The sequence below is a fragment of the Odocoileus virginianus genome, unplaced genomic scaffold, assembly GCF_023699985.2.
Source record: "Odocoileus virginianus isolate 20LAN1187 ecotype Illinois unplaced genomic scaffold, Ovbor_1.2 Unplaced_Contig_5, whole genome shotgun sequence".
NCBI lineage: Eukaryota > Metazoa > Chordata > Mammalia > Artiodactyla > Cervidae > Odocoileus > Odocoileus virginianus.
The window spans coordinates 370,234-386,743 of NW_027224322.1; the positions used below are offsets into that span (position 1 = coordinate 370,234).

General features: G+C 46.5%; 1 protein-coding gene across 9 annotated transcripts in view; it reads left to right on the forward strand.

The window, feature by feature from the left end:
- The window catches only part of SCLY (selenocysteine lyase), a 31,909-nt gene that overhangs the window by 182 nt on the left and 15,217 nt on the right, over window positions 1-16,510 (forward strand). For 2 of the 9 annotated variants that reach the window (XM_070463641.1, XM_070463647.1), the window contains exons 2-4: window positions 2,723-2,838; window positions 7,477-7,577; window positions 12,642-12,822. In XM_070463641.1, the coding sequence (XP_070319742.1) occupies window positions 2,723-2,838; window positions 7,477-7,577; window positions 12,642-12,822 (398 nt within the window). Of the gene's footprint in view, window positions 1-772; window positions 2,532-2,722; window positions 2,839-4,446; window positions 5,741-7,114; window positions 7,203-7,476; window positions 7,578-9,618; window positions 9,831-12,641; window positions 12,823-16,510 lie in introns of those variants that run through there. The other 7 variants (XM_070463645.1, XM_070463643.1, XM_070463644.1 and 4 more) reach the window with 7 other exon arrangements.

Consider the following 16,510-nt stretch of genomic DNA (forward strand, 5'->3'; position numbering starts at 1 on the left):
GTCGGCGCGCTCCTCCAAGAAGCCCTCCAGGCGCCGCGTGGCGGTGGCGGCGGCGGCGGGTGGTCATTCCCCGAGGGGCGGTGGGCCGCCGGCAGCTCTCGGCGGAACGGGGCTTTCCCGGGGAGCGGGGTGCCAGCTGGCCGGTCACTCCCGCGCGGGAGGGTCCGTGCAGGATGAGACGATGACCGCCGGCAGGACGAGCCGCGCAACGGCGGGGCCTGGGAAGGGCTCCGGAGAGGTGACGCTCTGGCCGAAAACCCCAGGGGCGCTCAGGAGTCCGCAGCGCGGGTTCTAGGGACGAGCCCGCGCGGTCCCGGGAGGCGGGGACCGTAGGGCCTGGGGCAGCTGTCCACCGGCAGGACCCGGGGAAGACCTTGGGGCGTATTGTCACCGCGATGCTGCTCCTGGAAGTTTGGGCAGATGTAATTTAATTATATTATAAGGGAAGTGATGTAATTTAATCACATTATAGGTCGCTGTTGTGTATTTTACAGGACTCCTGGCTGCTTGGTAGGGAGTCAGGGTTTGCAGCAATCAGGAAAACCCGTTAGGAATCTGGGAGGCAGAGGTGATGTGGACCTCTGCGGGTAAAGGCGTGGCGAAAGTACCTGACAAAACCTGCCCGACTTGCTGGTGCTTGCTCGAAGCGGAGGGGGGGTGGTGAGGGGAAGGAGTCGGGGGGTGGGAGTGTTAAAAAGAAAGCTTCCAGGCTTGAGCAGCTGGCAGAGTGGGGAGCAAGACTGGGAGATACCTCAGTCCACCGGTGCTGGGACCTTCTCGCTCTGGCGGTGGGGGGGCCGGCGGGAAATGCTTTGGGTGTGTTTGAGAGTCTTCATCCTGAATCCAAGAATTTGTTAAATACTTTCGTGGGGGAGGGGGTAATCCTCTCTACCGAATGTGAGAAATGGGTTTGTATCTTTAACATTTGGGTCTAGGCCTAAATCTGACTGCTCTTTCTTTCGGTTTCATTTGTCTGGGCCGGAGAAAAGGGAGCTAAGAAGGAAAACGGTACTGACTGAAGGCAGAGATTCACGATGCCTTTTCATTTTTCAGTTACGAATCTAACAAAGTTTACTTTTCCCATGCAATATTGATAACACTTTAAAGAAGCAGCATATACTGGGGCAGAGTAATCTATGATGCGTTCGTCTGAAATTCAAGCTATGGATTAACTCAGCCAAGCAGGAGATTGAAGAGCTGTGGTCACTAGTAGTTTGAGGAACTTCAAAATACTTACCGGAAGTGAGAGCAGAGTTAGGGACACAAGCAGATTTAATTCTCAGCAGCAGGGATTCCTAATCCTAGGGTGGTCAAGGAATGCTGGTCATATTTCCCAAGCCCCAAAGCCTTGTACTTGGGCATCGTAGAGACAAGATGTTGCATTCAAACACTCCATGGATTTTTAAAAATGTGTTTAGCAGCCACCGTTGGTAATTGTGTTTAAATTTACGTGTGAATTGGCTTGAACACTATTGTTGACTTAAAAATCAGGTAAAATAATGAATACTATCTGACAGGATTGTCTGCTATATACATTCATGAACGTTTCTGAGATTTTTAAGAAATTTTTATTGGAGTTGATTTTCAGTACTGTGTTAGTTTCAGTTGTACAGCAAAGTGAATCAGTTGTATATATACATGTGTCCATTCCTTTTTTTTAAGATTCTTTTCCCATATAAGCCATTACAGAGTATTAAGTAGAGTTCCCTGTGCTTGAAAGTTTTTGATTCTGATAAATATATCACACACACAGGTAAATTTCACCTAGGAATCTTTCAGGGGCTGCGCACTTTCTTATGACATTTGTCACCTTATATGTCAAGCCCCTACTGTGTGCCAGCCGTTGTCCTCAGTGTTGGCGACACACCTGGGAGGAATATGGGAGCTCGTGGAGCTGCTGTTCAGTTACATTCTATCAAGGCAGAGAATTAACAAGGGGCAAGACTCGTGTGTTAGATGATGGGGTGCTGCAGAGAAGCAGGGGGACATAGAGCCCTGGGGAGGAGGGCAGGGGTGGCTGCAGTTTCATTTAGACGCTAGCCTCATGAGGTCAAGTTGGAGCAAAGACCTAAAAAGTAAGGCAGTGGTGGAGGGCATCGTCATTACAGGCAAAGGAAACAGAAAATGCAAAGAGAGAAGTCCCTGAGACTGCAATGCAGGGGACACAGAGAGGCCGTGAGAGGAACCATGGGAACCTTGGTCACCCGAGCCTCACGGCCATCACAGACACCACCGGGAAATACAGGAAAACTGCCAGTGAAGTGGTGAAGTTCAAACACCAGGGGAAAAGCCCTCAGGAATGTGCGACTCCCTGGGCCTGCAAGGTTCCCCCCTTGCATTAGAAGGAAGCAGCATGGGATGGAAAGAAGCTCTGGAAGTCTAAGCGGACAGTCTCCCAGCAGTGATAAAGGAAACTAGCAAATACTCCTCCTCCTATAAGCTACTTCAGTTATGTCTGACCCTCTGCGACCCTACGAACTGTAGCCCACCAGGCTCCTCTGTCCATGGGATTCTCCAGACAAGAACACTAGGTAATCAGAAATCATGTATACATTTTCCAAAAGGGATGCAGACGTGGGCATTCCTAAGCACACAGTGTAATTGCAGAAAAGCCCCCAACCTTGACACTGTTTGCTCCTGCTGACAACATAGACTGAGTGCAGCTGTTTTTCCACATTTCATCTTCTTGTCCTGAAGAGGCACGTCTTTGTTTTCTCTCCAGCAGGAAAGTGTATATGGACTATAATGCAACCACCCCCCTGGAGCCAGAAGTGATTGAGGCCATGACAGAGGCCATGCGGGAAGCCTGGGGAAATCCCAGTAGCTCTTACCCAGCAGGTAATTCTAGAAGACATGCCCAGATCTGAGATGAGGGGGAGGGGCACTCTTGGAGGAACTCTACACCACATGGCATGACTCGGTTTTGAGTGGATTTTCTGTCAACCGCATGTCTTTAGCTGTAATTCTGGATAGTTTTTTTTTTTTTTTTTTTCCTGAAAAGACCAAATTTGAGCTTTGTTGATACCATAATCTTTCATCTTTAACATGCTCTCCTGTCCCCCTTTCCCAGATGAAAAAGATGTCGTATTAAGAGCTGCTTGTAGGGAACCTCCCTGGCGGTCCACTGGTTAAGACTCTGTGCTCCCAATGCAGGGGGGCGTGGGTTTGATCCCTGGTCAGGGAACTAAGACCCTGTTTGCTGCAAGGCACAATCAAAAAAAAAAGTTGTTTGTAATAACAGTACTTATTAAGACCCTGTCACGTATCTGTCTCTGTCGATCCTTACAAAATTTGCAAGCTAGATCTTTTACATAATCAGGATCACATAGAATCCTGGCCTCCTTTTTTAAAAATAAAAATTATTTTAATGTTCTTTCTGTTTAGTTCAGTCACTCAGTCATATCCGATTGTGCAACCCCATGGACTGCAGCACGCCAGGCTTCCCTGTCCATCACCAACTCCTGGAGCTTACTCAAACTCATGTCCATCGAGTTGGTGATGCCATCCAACCATCTCATCCTCTGTCATCCCCTTCTCCTCCTGCCTTCAATCTTTCCCAGCATCAGGGGTCTTTTCCAATGAGTCATTCTTCGCATCAGGTGGCCAAAGTATTGATGGCCAGCATCAGTCCTCGCAATGAATATTCAGGATTGACTGGTTGGATCTCCTTGCAGTCCAAGGGACTCTCAAGAGTCTCCTCCAACACCACAGTTCAAAAGCATCAATTCTTTGGCACTCAGCTTTCTTTACAGTCCAACTCTCACATCCATACATGACTACTGGAAAAACCATAGCTTTTACTAGATGGACCTTTGTTGGCAAAGTAATGTCTCTGCTTTTTAATATGCTGTCTAGGTTGGTCATTACTTTTCTTCCAAGAAGCAAGCATCTATTAATTTCATAGCTGCAGTCACCATCTGCTGTGATTTTGGAGCCCCCCAAAAATAAAATCTGGCATTGTTTCCATTGTTTCCCCATCTATTTACCATGAAGTGATGGGACTGGATGCCATGATCTTAGTTTTTTGAATGTTGAGTTTTAAGCCAACTTTTTTCACTCTCCTCTTGATCACTTTCATCAAGAGGTTCTTTAGTTCTTCACTTTCTGCCATAAGGGTGGTATCATCTGCATATCTGAGGTTATTGATATTTCTCCCGGCAATCTTGATTCCAGCTTGTGCTTCATCCAGTCTGGCATTTCTCATGATGTACTCTGCATATAAGTTAAATAAGCAGGGTGACAATATACAGCCTTAATGTATTCCTTTCCTGATTTGGAACCAGTTTATTGTTCCATGCTGTTGCTTCTTGACCTGCATACAGATTTCTCAGGAGGCAGATCAGGTGGTCTGGTATTCTCATCTCTTTAAGAATTTTCCATAGTCTGTTGGAAATATGTTTCTCAAATATGTCTCTTAAAATATGTTTTAAGTTAGAGGTTCTGCAAAATAATTTGCTTTAGATCAGTAGTTACTTGGCTGAGTCACGTTTTATTTTGCAGATGGTGAGCTGAAGCTGTGCCTTCTTATTTAAAGTTTTATCAGGGATGCATGCTGTGTGCGTGCTAAGTTGCTCAGGCATGTCTGACTCTTTGTTGACCCCATGGACTACAGCCTGCCACGCTCCTCGGTTCATGGGATAGGGCTTAACAATTGTTGTTGTTGTTCAGTTGCTAAGTCATGTCCAACTCTTTGTGACCCCATGGACTGATGGACTACACACTATGCAGTCTGTGGAATTCTCCAGGCGAGAATACTGCAGTGGGTTGCCATTCCCTTCTCCAGGGGATCTTCCCAACACAGGAATGGAACCCAGGTCTCCCGCATTGCAGGTGGATTCTTCACCAGCTGAGCCACAAGGGAAGCCCAAGAATACTGGAGTGGGTAGCCTATCCCTTCTCCAGCGGATCTTCCCGACCCAGGAATTGAACCAGGATCTCCTGCATTGCAGACAGATTCTTTATCAGCTGAGCTATCAGGGAAGCCACTGTCTCCCGGAGTTTGTTCAAACTCATGTCCATTGAGTCCGTGATGCTGTCTAACCATCTCATCCTCTGCTGTCCCCTTTTCCTTTTGCCTTCAGTCTTTCCCAGCATCAGGGTTTTTTCCAATGAGTTGGCTCTTTGCATCAGGTGGCCAAAGTATTGGAGCTTCAGCTTCAGCATCAGTCCCTCCAGTGAATATTCAGGGTTGGTTTCCTTTAGAATTGACTTAGCAGTGTTGTTTTAGTCACTAAGTCATGTCCGACTCTTTGCAACCCCATGGACTATAGCCAGCCAGGCTCCTCTGTCCATGAAATTTTTCAGGCAAGAATACTGGAGTGGGTTTCTGTTTCCTTTTGCAGGAGATCTTCCTGACCAAGGGATGAAACCTGGGTCTCCTGCATTGGCAGACAGGTTCTTTACTGCTGAGCCACCAGGGAAGCCTCTGACTTAACAATACTTGTGTACAGATTTACAGGCTTCTGTGGATTTTCATGTTCATTTGCTTAGTAAACTTGGTAACTAAAAGCCTTTTCAAAATTAGATAGTAGTCATTCATTAACTTCATTGTTGGTTTATTTTGTACATGTATTCTGGTTAATCTTTTGGACTTTGCCTTGTAGCTAATCTTCCTCTAGAGAAACTGAACTTTCTGACGCATAAAACTGGAGAATGTGGAAAACAATTGAGTGCTAATAAAAGGCATTTGTCACGAAGAAGTTTAGGAATAACCCTCAGGAAGAGGCTCTCGTCCTGCCCTGTGAGTGGTGGGCATTTTCTGTGTTTGTATAAACATGGAATCTTACCAGTTTTTCATCTGGCTTCTTTTGGTCAGCATAGTTACCTTGAGACTGACCTGTTTGATTGTCGTAGCTGGTCGGTCTGCCCTGCCGGGTGGTGGTCTATTATGCTGTGCTCATGTTCTCATCTGCTGACGGGTGTGTGAGCTGTTCCTGGTTCTTGGCGATTGTAAATGACACTGTTGTGAATGTCGATGTACGAGTCACGGTCATCGCCTCTTTTTTCTGTTTATACCTTAAACACCTAGGAGTGGAATGGTAGGATCGGGTGGGAAGAGGAGGTTAGACTTCTTAAGAAACCGCTGACCTCTCTCCAAGATGCTTGTACCATTTTGTGTTCCCACTGGTGTGATGACAGTTGCATTTCCTCCACAACCTCCTGACCACTTGGACTGGCCAGTCTTTTCATTTTAGCTGTTTTAATAGGCACATGATGGTAGAGAGGTAACCCCATGAATCCTTACATAGAAGGGTCTCCAAGACTTTGTCGATAAGTGGAAGGGGGAGTTTTTGCAAACCAGTATGTAAATTATGAAACCCAGTTCTGAAAAGGGAGAAGAAAAGAAACTCTTAGACGAAGGTCTGTCAGTGGGTCGAAAAAGGCTGCAGGCTGATGCACACCACATGGGCCACAGGATTGCTGTGGGGAGGGAAGGTGGGGTAGGCAGAGGACCAGCCCAGCGGCTCCTCTGAGTGGCTTCTCAACAGAATCCTGGGGCAGGATGGGGAGGGAGCGGGTGGACGAGCCGAGAGGCATGCCCGAGGGCTCACGGTGTCCACGGTGCTCCTGCCCATGTTGACTGATGCTGATCACAGTCTTTCAAGTATCCCTAATTGAACTGACTGGGTCTCCTAAACACTGCAGACTTTCCTAACTTGTAATGAAAACTTAACGCAGTAGTCTTAGGGAGTGTGTGGATGACTTCGTATATGTATTTTAACCGCATCTTTTAACATTTTTATCTTTATGTGTGTTTTCTATTTACATATTTATTATAGCGGTACCTGCTCAAAAAAGTATTTTTGTAACTAAGACTGAATGGTCAAAAGGTCTGGAGGCTACTGGTCTGTAGTCGAAGTATGAATGGTCATGGACATCTCCAGAATTCCTGCCCTGAGCCCTTCTTTCTCCACCACGTGAAGCTCAGTTCCTGTTTCCTGCTCTCCCATGAAACTAGTGCTAGCTGGGCTCTGAGCCCAGGTTTGGAAGCAAATGGGTCCCTGGGGCAGTGACCTGTCTAGTGACTGAGGGGACCTGCACTGTGACATATGGTGCTGGACTTTGTGTTGAGAAGTCATGGGTTCTATTTCTGCTTATTTTTGTTGTTTTGCAGCATGATCTATTACTCCACCCTTTCCTTCTCACATCTTCCCGAATGGGAAGCGGGGCAGATGGCCACAGATCCTCTCCCGTAGCGTCGGGTAAGAAGAAAGCCACTCTCAGAATTTTAGGACTCCAGCCTCCTCCCCCGGCTGTCTCTAGCTCTTCCCAAGTTCCTTGAGTCTCAGTAGTTTCCCCTGATTAGCTGTCCCTTCGCCATATAATATCTAGGCTGTCACTCACATTATTGAACACGTGTTGTCCTAGAACTGCCCACTAAGCAACCTGCTCCCTCATGTCTGGTTGCTCCTTTCAATGTGTGTTGATTGGATTTGGTGCAGCCAAGTTACTGAATTTCCACTTTGGTTCCTCCAGGTAGGAAGGCCAAGGAGATTATCAACACAGCCCGGGAGAACCTCGCCAAGATGATAGGTGGGCAGCCTCAGGACGTGATCTTCACTTCAGGGGGCACCGAGGTAAACAGTTCGAAGTTTTGTGTTCTTTTAGCTTTCAGTTATTTTTTAAAAAGTATGAGGTGGTGCCCTCTTGGTATTATTGTCTTTTGAAGAGTAATGCTTTGTCCTGGTATTTTGCAAATTAGCCTGATATTAGTAAGCAGTATTTATCCTGTAAGTGAATTCCAGGGGGCTGATAGGATATTTGTTACCTAACGTATGAATTAACTTGCTTTGCATTGCTGTCTCAATAAAGAGAGTGTCTCCTTCATTTTGCCCTGGAATCATTCCTTTATATCCCTAAGTTTACCTTACTAAGAGGTTTGCAGTCAGAATGGCCATCATTAAAAAATCTACAAACAACAAATGCTGGGGAGGGTATGGAGAAAAGGGAGCCCTCCTACACTGTTGGTGGGAATGTAAATTGATGCAGCCACTATGGAGAACAGTATGTGTGTGCTTAGTCACTCGGTCATGTCCAACTCTTTGGGACCCCATGGACTGTAGCCCGCCAGGCTCTTCTGTCCATAGAATTCTCCAGGCAAGAATACTGGAGTGGGTAACCATTCCCTTCTCCAGAGGATCTTCCCAACCCAGGGATCAAACCCAGGTCTCCCACATTGCAGGTGGATTCTTTACCATCTGAGCTACCAGGGAAGCCCTATGGAGGTTGCCTTAAAAACTAAAAATAGAGTTACCATATGATCCAGCAATCCCACTCCTGGGCATATACCCAGAAAAGAGAAAACTCTAATTCAAAAAGATACATGCACCCCAATGTTCATAGCAGCACTATTTACAATAGCCAAGACATGGAAGCAACCTAAATGTCCATCAACAGATGAATGGATAAAGAAGATATGGTACATATATATGATACATGCTGAGGGAAGTAACTCAGAGAAAGACAAGTATTATATGATATCTCTTGTACAGGGAATCTTTTTAAAAAAATGATACAAATGAACTGATTTATAAAAGAGAAGTAGACTCTCAGACTTAGAAGAAGCCATGGTTACCAAAGGGGAAGCGGGGCAAGGAAGAGAGAAATTAGGAATTTGGGGTTAATATATACACACCACTACATATAAAACAGATAAACAACCAAGACCTGTGCACAGCACAGGCAGCTATATTCAGTGTCCAGTAATAACTTGTAATGGAAAAGAATCTGAGAAAGAATGTGTGTATAACTGAATCACTTTGCTGTACCCCTGAAACTAACACAACATTGTAAATCAACCATACTCCAATTAAAAAAAAACAAGTGTGAGGTTTGACCCATTTGAAAGGTATTCCTTTTTAAATTGATAGAAGATTCTCAATGACTGTTTGATGGCATCAAGGCCTCTACTCAGTCAGTCTTACCATCTCATTTCCTTATTGGAAAGGAAGGTCCCTCACAGGTGATGTTACTGTCCATATTAAAAAAAAAAAAAGAATCTGTAGCTAGATTATTAATAAGTAAATTTAGCAAAGTTATTAGATTAAAAAAAATCAAGTGTATTTTTAGGTACCATCAACAACGCATATTTATCAGAGTACCAAAAAATATCAAATACTTAGGAAATAAATCTAGTAAAAAAGATTTTGTAAACCACTCCCCACCCCAATGCATATACACATTGGGAAAGGAATAGAATATATTACCGAGAGCCTTCAAAGAAGTTCTGAATAACGGAGCGTATATCATGTTCACAGAGGGGAACACTCAATATAGCTGTGTCAGCTCTTTAGGTCTATGGATTCAGTGCAACATTGGTCAGAATTCTGACTCCTTTTTTCATGGCGCCTCACCACATGGAAATACAAAATGCCAAGAATAGCCAAGACTTCTTGAAGATTAAGAATGCAGTGAATTGCTCTATGAATTAAGACAGACGGTCTTAGGGCAATGAGAGACACTGGGCCAGAAACAGGGCCATACCTGAATGGGCCCTTGTCATGTGACGAGCCCTGGCCCTTGTGACGCTGAAGAGTGATAGATTTGCTAAATAAAATACAGAAACCTTTAACTATAAAAGATTGATAAATTCTCCCATCACCACAAAACAAACTGTAGATCATCAGTGAACCCTGAAGGAAATCAGAAGACCAGCCAGGCACTGGGAGATGTTTGCAGCAAGTAACTGACAAAAGACTCGCATCCAGAATATACCTGCAGACAATCCAGTAGAAAACGGGCAAGAGACGTTAAACCCTGCACCAAGGAGACGCCCCTGTGGTTTCTACATGGGAAGAGGTTCTCAGCTTCATAATTGGTCAGGATCAAAGGTAAACAGCACCATGGGTGCCTCTGCTCACCTGTCAGGATGGAAGAAGCAAGAAGTCCAATGGCAGGAGGTATAGAGCGCAGGGCAGATGGGGGCGCAGGCTGGAAACCATGCTGGAAGGCGGGCGGGCGCCTCCTGGCAAAACTGAGGCCATGTCGCCCTGTCAGCCAGCTGCTCCGCTCGGGGACATGCCCGAGAAGAATGGGGCATGTGGACACCAGGGGCAGGTAGGACCACTCATGGCGCCTTTGGGACAGCTGGAGACCAGGGATCACCCACATGTCCCTCCAAACAGCACTGACGGGTGCTCACGTCTCTGGGGCAGTCCCAGGTGGAGGGTACCAGCCTGTGCCCTGCAGCAGCTGGAGGACTCCCAGGTGCGGCTTGGAGGGTGCCAGCCCGAGACTAGCTGACCCCAGCCGGAGGGGCCGGGTTGGGGCGCAGGGCCCTGGGCAGTGACCACCCCTGCACACCGGCTCCCAGACTCCTGATGGCCTGCACGGAGTCGCCCTGGCTGCCCTGTGGACCATCTTGATCTCGTCTGGGACCAGGTGCCAAGCAGCCTGTTGGCCTGAGGGCAGGCAGTGCATTTTCAGTTGTGACCAGCTGATTCCCACAGAGGCTGCTGCGTTCCCAGCGCCTCCAGCAGCTCTGACCTGAGATGTGCAGCCCCCGAGGACCCCCCTTTCTGGACCAGGAATCATTGTGTGGGCAGCAGTGTTCTCAGAAGGGGGTGGGACTCTATAAAGAACCACCCGCCACTCAGAGAAGCGCATCCAAGCTGTCCATCCTGACCCTCCTCCCCATCACCCAGGTTGATGCGTCTCGGGTCTTGGAGTCCCTGCATCGGCTGCCTCGTTCTCCCCCAGGGCCCCCTATTTACACGCTCAGAGCCTTTGCAGTCCCCGCCGGGTGAAAGAGTGCGGGGCTCCTTGCCACCGAGCAAGCACAGCCCCCGCCTTCCCGCAGGTGGTGCCTTCGGATACCTGAATAGGTTGGATGTTCAGTTGAGAAAAAGATCAGTTCAGTTCAATTCCATTCATATGAAGGTCCAAAAGAGGCAAAATCAGCAAAATTGGTTAGGAATGCTTACACAGGAAGGAAACATGTAAAGACAAGCAGGAAAATGATTACTATACAAATCAGGGTGGCAATTAGCTGGGGTGGGGGAGGTGGTGATTGAGAGCAAGTTGGGGGGTCCCTAAGTAGGGGCTGTGTTTTTTTGTCTTGATCCAGGTTACTGTTACTCAGATGTTCACTGTCATACTTTCTCATTAAACTTAGATTTCTGTGCTCTTCTGTACGTATGTTAAATTTAATAACAAGAGTGAAGTGAAAGTCGCTCAGTTTTGTCCAACTCTTTGCGACCCCATGGACTATAGTCCATGGAATTCTCCAGGCCAGAATACTGGAGTGGGTAGCTGTTCCCTTCTCCAGGGGATCTTCCCAACCCAGGGATCGAACCCAGGTCTCCTGCATTGCAGGTAGATTCTTTACCAGCTGAGCTACCAGGGAAGCCCAAGAATCCTGGAGTGGGTAGCCTATCCCTTCTCCAGCGGATCTTCCCAACCCAGGAATCAAACCAGGGGTCTCCTGCATTGCAGGCAGATTCTTTACCAGCTAAGCTACCAGGGAAGCCCATATATAATAATAATGAGAACAATAATAATACTGTTATAATAATAAGAGAAAAAATTTGACACAAAAATCTCCCACCCCATCTCCTCAGTTATCCACTTCCCGTCCCTACAGGAGACCAGTACAGTTAGTTTCTGTTGAGTCCTGCAGAGACAGTCTTTGCCTTAAATGTAGCTAAAGGGAAAGAAAGGGAAGTTGCTCAGTCGTGCCTGACTCTTTGCGACCCCATGGACAGTAGCCTGCACCAAGCTCCTCCATCCATGGGATTTTCTAGGCAAGAATACTGGAGTGGGTTGCCGTTTCCTTCTCCAGGGAATCTTCCCGACCCAGGGATCGAACCCAGGTCTCCCGCATTGTAGACAGACACTTTACCATCTGAGCCACCAGGGAAGTCCAAATGCAGCTAAAGGTGTAGATAATTCTTCTCTTCTCTCCTTCCTATTTTACCTCTTCAAGGAAGGATGTGGCGGGGAGGGGTGTATGTGTGAATGTGTATGTGTCTTGCCCTTTTTATACAGACTGTAGGATGCTGCATCCAGTGCATGCTACCTTCTTTCATTTAACAAGTGCCTTTGAGATCTTTGGCATCAGCCTGTGGAGTGGTCCCTCGATGCTGTTACATCTGCTTGGTGTCCACCTAACAATGTGTAATTATTTACCAAGCCCCCTTATTGATAGACATTGAGGCTTCTAAGATTTTGCTGCTTCATCTTTGTACATTTGATCAACTTCTCGTCCATCGCTTTGCTTCTATGCAAGTGCAGCTATAGGATCAAGTCCAGGAAATAGACTTCCTGGGTTGGAGGGCTTATTTGATGAATGTACCAGGCGGCCTTTAACAGGGGTTACGCCAGTTCACACTCGCACCAGCGATGGGTGCCTGGGCAAAATATGCTTTTTTAACAGATTTAGAAAATTGTAAATGTATAATGTTGCTTAACAACAGTAACAAAAATCAGAATCCACCAGAAGTGAATTCTGACATTTCTGAAAGTTGAAAACCCCCAGATCTTTGTAGTTGGGTCTTTCAGAAGGCACAGCTCAGGAGCTGAATTTCTTTGAGATCTTTTTTTCCCACGTTAGCCACAAAAGAAACTACAAATGAGAGCTATTGTTACTCGACGGCTCCCCTTGGGTGGTTATTGTAAGTAACCTTTCCGCTCTGTCTCTGCAGTCAAATAATTTAGTAATCCAGTCCATGGTGAAGCACTTCCACAAAGTCCACACCGCCAACGGGGACACGGGCGGGCATCCCAGCCCAGTGGACAGGGCCCTGCCGCACATCATCACCTGCACCGTGGAGCACGACTCCATCCGCCTGCCGCTGGAGCACCTGGGGGAGGAGCGCGTGGCCGGTGAGTGACCGCTGGCCGGCCCAGGGGCCACATGAACCACCTGCCCTCCCGCACCCGCCCACCGGGCTGTGCTGTGGTGTGACGCTTACATGGCCTGTGCTTCTTCCAGATTTTCCCTGAGGGACAAATTGATGATCAGTGTGTGGAACTGGTCATTTATCACTGAATGATGCATAGACTCTTGTGTGTGATCTCACACACACACACACAGACACCACCATAATCAGTGTGTGGAAAGGGTCATTGATCACCGAATGATACATAGAGTCTTGGGTATGATCTCTCTCTCTCTCTCACACACACACACACACACACACACACACACACATCATGATAATCAGTGTATGGAATTGGTCATTGATCACCAAATGATGCATACTCTTGTGTATGATCACACACACAGACACACACACACACCACGATAATCAGTGTGTGGAACTGGTCATTGATCACCAAATGATGCATACTCTTGTGTATGATCACACACACAGACACACACACACACCACGATAATCAGTGTGTGGAACTGGTCATTGATCACCAGATGATGCATACTCTTGTGTATGATCACACACACAGACACACACACACACCACGATAATCAGTGTGTGGAACTGGTCATTGATCACCAAATGATGCATACTCTTGTGTATGATCACACACACAGACACACACACACACCACGATAATCAGTGTGTGGAACTGGTCATTGATCACCAAATGATGCTTACTCTTGTGTATGATCACACACACAGACACACACACACACCACGATAATCAGTGTGTGGAACTGGTCATTGATCACCAAATGATGCATACTCTTGTGTATGATCACACACACAGACACACACACACACCACGATAATCAGTGTGTGGAACTGGTCATTGATCACCAAATGATACATAGACTCTTGTGTATGATCACACACACACACACACACCCCATGATTATCAGTGTGTGGAACTGGTCATTTATCACCGAATGATACATAGACTCTTGTGTGTGATCACACACACACACACACACACACACACACACACACATACCCCCCACCATAATCAGTATGTGGGACTGGTCATTTATCACCAAATGATGCATAGACTCTTATGTATGATCACACACAGACACACACACCACGATAATCAGTGTGTGGAACAGGTCATTGATCACCAAATGATACATAGATTCTTGTGTATGATACACACACACACACACACACACACACACCCCACAATAATCAGTGTGTGGAACAGGTCATTTATCACTGAATGATACATAGACTCTTGTGTGTGATAACACACACACACACACCCCCCATGATTATCAGTGTGTGGAACTGGTCATTTATCATTGAATGATACATAGACTCTTGTGTATGATCACACACACACACACACCATGATAATCAGTGTGTGGAACTGGTCATTTATCACCGAATGATGCATAGACTCTTGTGTGTGATCACACACACTACGATAATCAGTGTGTGGAACTGGTCATTTATCACCGAATGATGCATAGACTCTTGTGTATGATCACACACACACACACCCCCCATGATTATCAATGTGTGGAACTGGTCATTTATCACCGAATGATGCATAGGCTCTTGTGTGTGATCACACACACACACACACACACACACACACACCACCTCCTGGTTGCCAACTTGCTTACTCTCCCATAGTCCAGTGCCTCATAAGACCTGACAACCTGGAAAGAATTACCACTTTGCCCAATCCAGAGCTCAGCTCACCATGAACTCTGCATTCTTTAAATGGTATGGTGGTAGTTTACTCACTCAGGCGTGTCCAACTCTTTGCATCCCCATGGACTGTCTTGCCAGGCTCCTCTCTCTGTGGAGTTCTCTAGGCAAGAATACTGGAATGGGTTGCCATTTCCTCCGCCAGGGGATTTTCCTGACCCAGGGATCAAATTCGCATCTGCTACATCACAGGCAGATTCTTTACTGCCGAGCCACCAGGGAAGCCCCTTGTGTATGATAAGTAAATGCATATTTAGTAGCATGCCTATAAACGCTAACTTGTGCTTTTCATTGTTTGATTTTAATAATTAATTCTTGGCTTCCCTCCCTCTGGTAGAAAGGAAAAGGATCCAGTAGACCTGACTTCTGGTGGTAAAAACAAGAACAAGTGCACTGCTGCTGGGAGCCCTTCTCTCAGCACAGAGGAGGCTCGGGCCTCCCAGGTGAGGGGCAGGGGTGGTCCGGAGCCCCCCAGGAGGTGCCCCTGCCAGGGAGTCCGAGGGCAGGTAGGGCTTGCCCAGCAGTGGCAGTGGCCCGGGTCACTGCCGGTCCTTCCTTCACTTTTCCTGTGATGCAGCATCCTGAGACATAGGGTGTCGAGACTAGTTTTTCAAAACTAATTTATAGAAGTCATCGTTCTCAGAACAGCTGAGGTTGAACTCTGCCTGGAGTAAGACAGTGCTCTTCTGTTCGACGTTCGCCTTATTACCTGATCTGCCTGGAAACCTGAGGGGAAGCAGGGAAAGTGTTTGTATCTTAAGGATAAGGAGTGGGACAGAACTGCTCGGTTGGACCGTGAGCCTTATTACTGGTTTTCCCATTCAACTACTGGAAAGGTTTTTCTCTTTGTGATCTCTCCTGAGTGGACCACTTTAACTAAAACAAGTCAGGTCCTACTTTCTTCTTTAAACTGTAATTCCTTTTCATCCCTGTCTCACTTGTAACAGGGAAAGGCAATGTAATACATTGTCATTGGTTACTATTACATGTTACCTCGTTTAAAATTACACAAGTTTTTACAAAGTATAGACATGCAGGGATGGAAATAAAGATCTGCAGAAAGGTTTCAAGGAAAAGCAAAGGTCCTTCCCCAAAGCCCTAGTCCTGAGGCCCCTTGAGTTTGCTTTCAGTTTTTCTCCCACTCAGTATCATCATTTTAGCTGCTTCCACTTTAATACTTACTTGCTTACAAACATAATCTCCATTTCTTGGTTTATCACTCAAGCACCTGTCTGTTGACGCCCAAGTGTGAAACGGGGACTTGACCTTGCCTGTCTCCCACCCCTCCACCCCAACAATGTCCCAGTGGGTTTGTTTTTGTTAACATCCGCTTTATGGAGACAGAACTCACATACTATACCCTGAACCCATTTGAAGTGTACATTTCAGTCGTTTTAAAGTGTATTCACAGAGTTGTGTGACCATCACCACAATCAGTTATGATGCCTTTCACATCCCACAGAGGACCTCGTTACCTGTAGCTGAAACTGTTTCCCTCACCCCTGGGCAAGCTGGTCCATAGTCGTCTCTGGAGATTTGCCCATTCTGACTCCCATGTGAAGGGAATCATAGGATACGTGGTCTTTGTCATTGGCTTCTTTCAGTTAGCACTGTGTCTTCAAGGTTCATCCACATCATAGCCTGTGCCAATCTTTACTCCCTTTTTATGGATAAATGATATTCACATTTTATCTGTTCGTCATTGATGAACATTTGATATTAATATTATGAATAATGCCATTGGGAGCATTTGTATAGACGTGTTTGTCTGGATGTATGTTTTTGTTTCTCTCGAGTATCTGCCAGGAGTGGAACTGCTGGGTCACGTGGTAATTCTGTGTTTCACCTTTCCAAGGCTCTACTTGTTTAACCCTAACCTTTGTATTACACCTGAGTTTCACCATTTTACATTCCCACCGCGG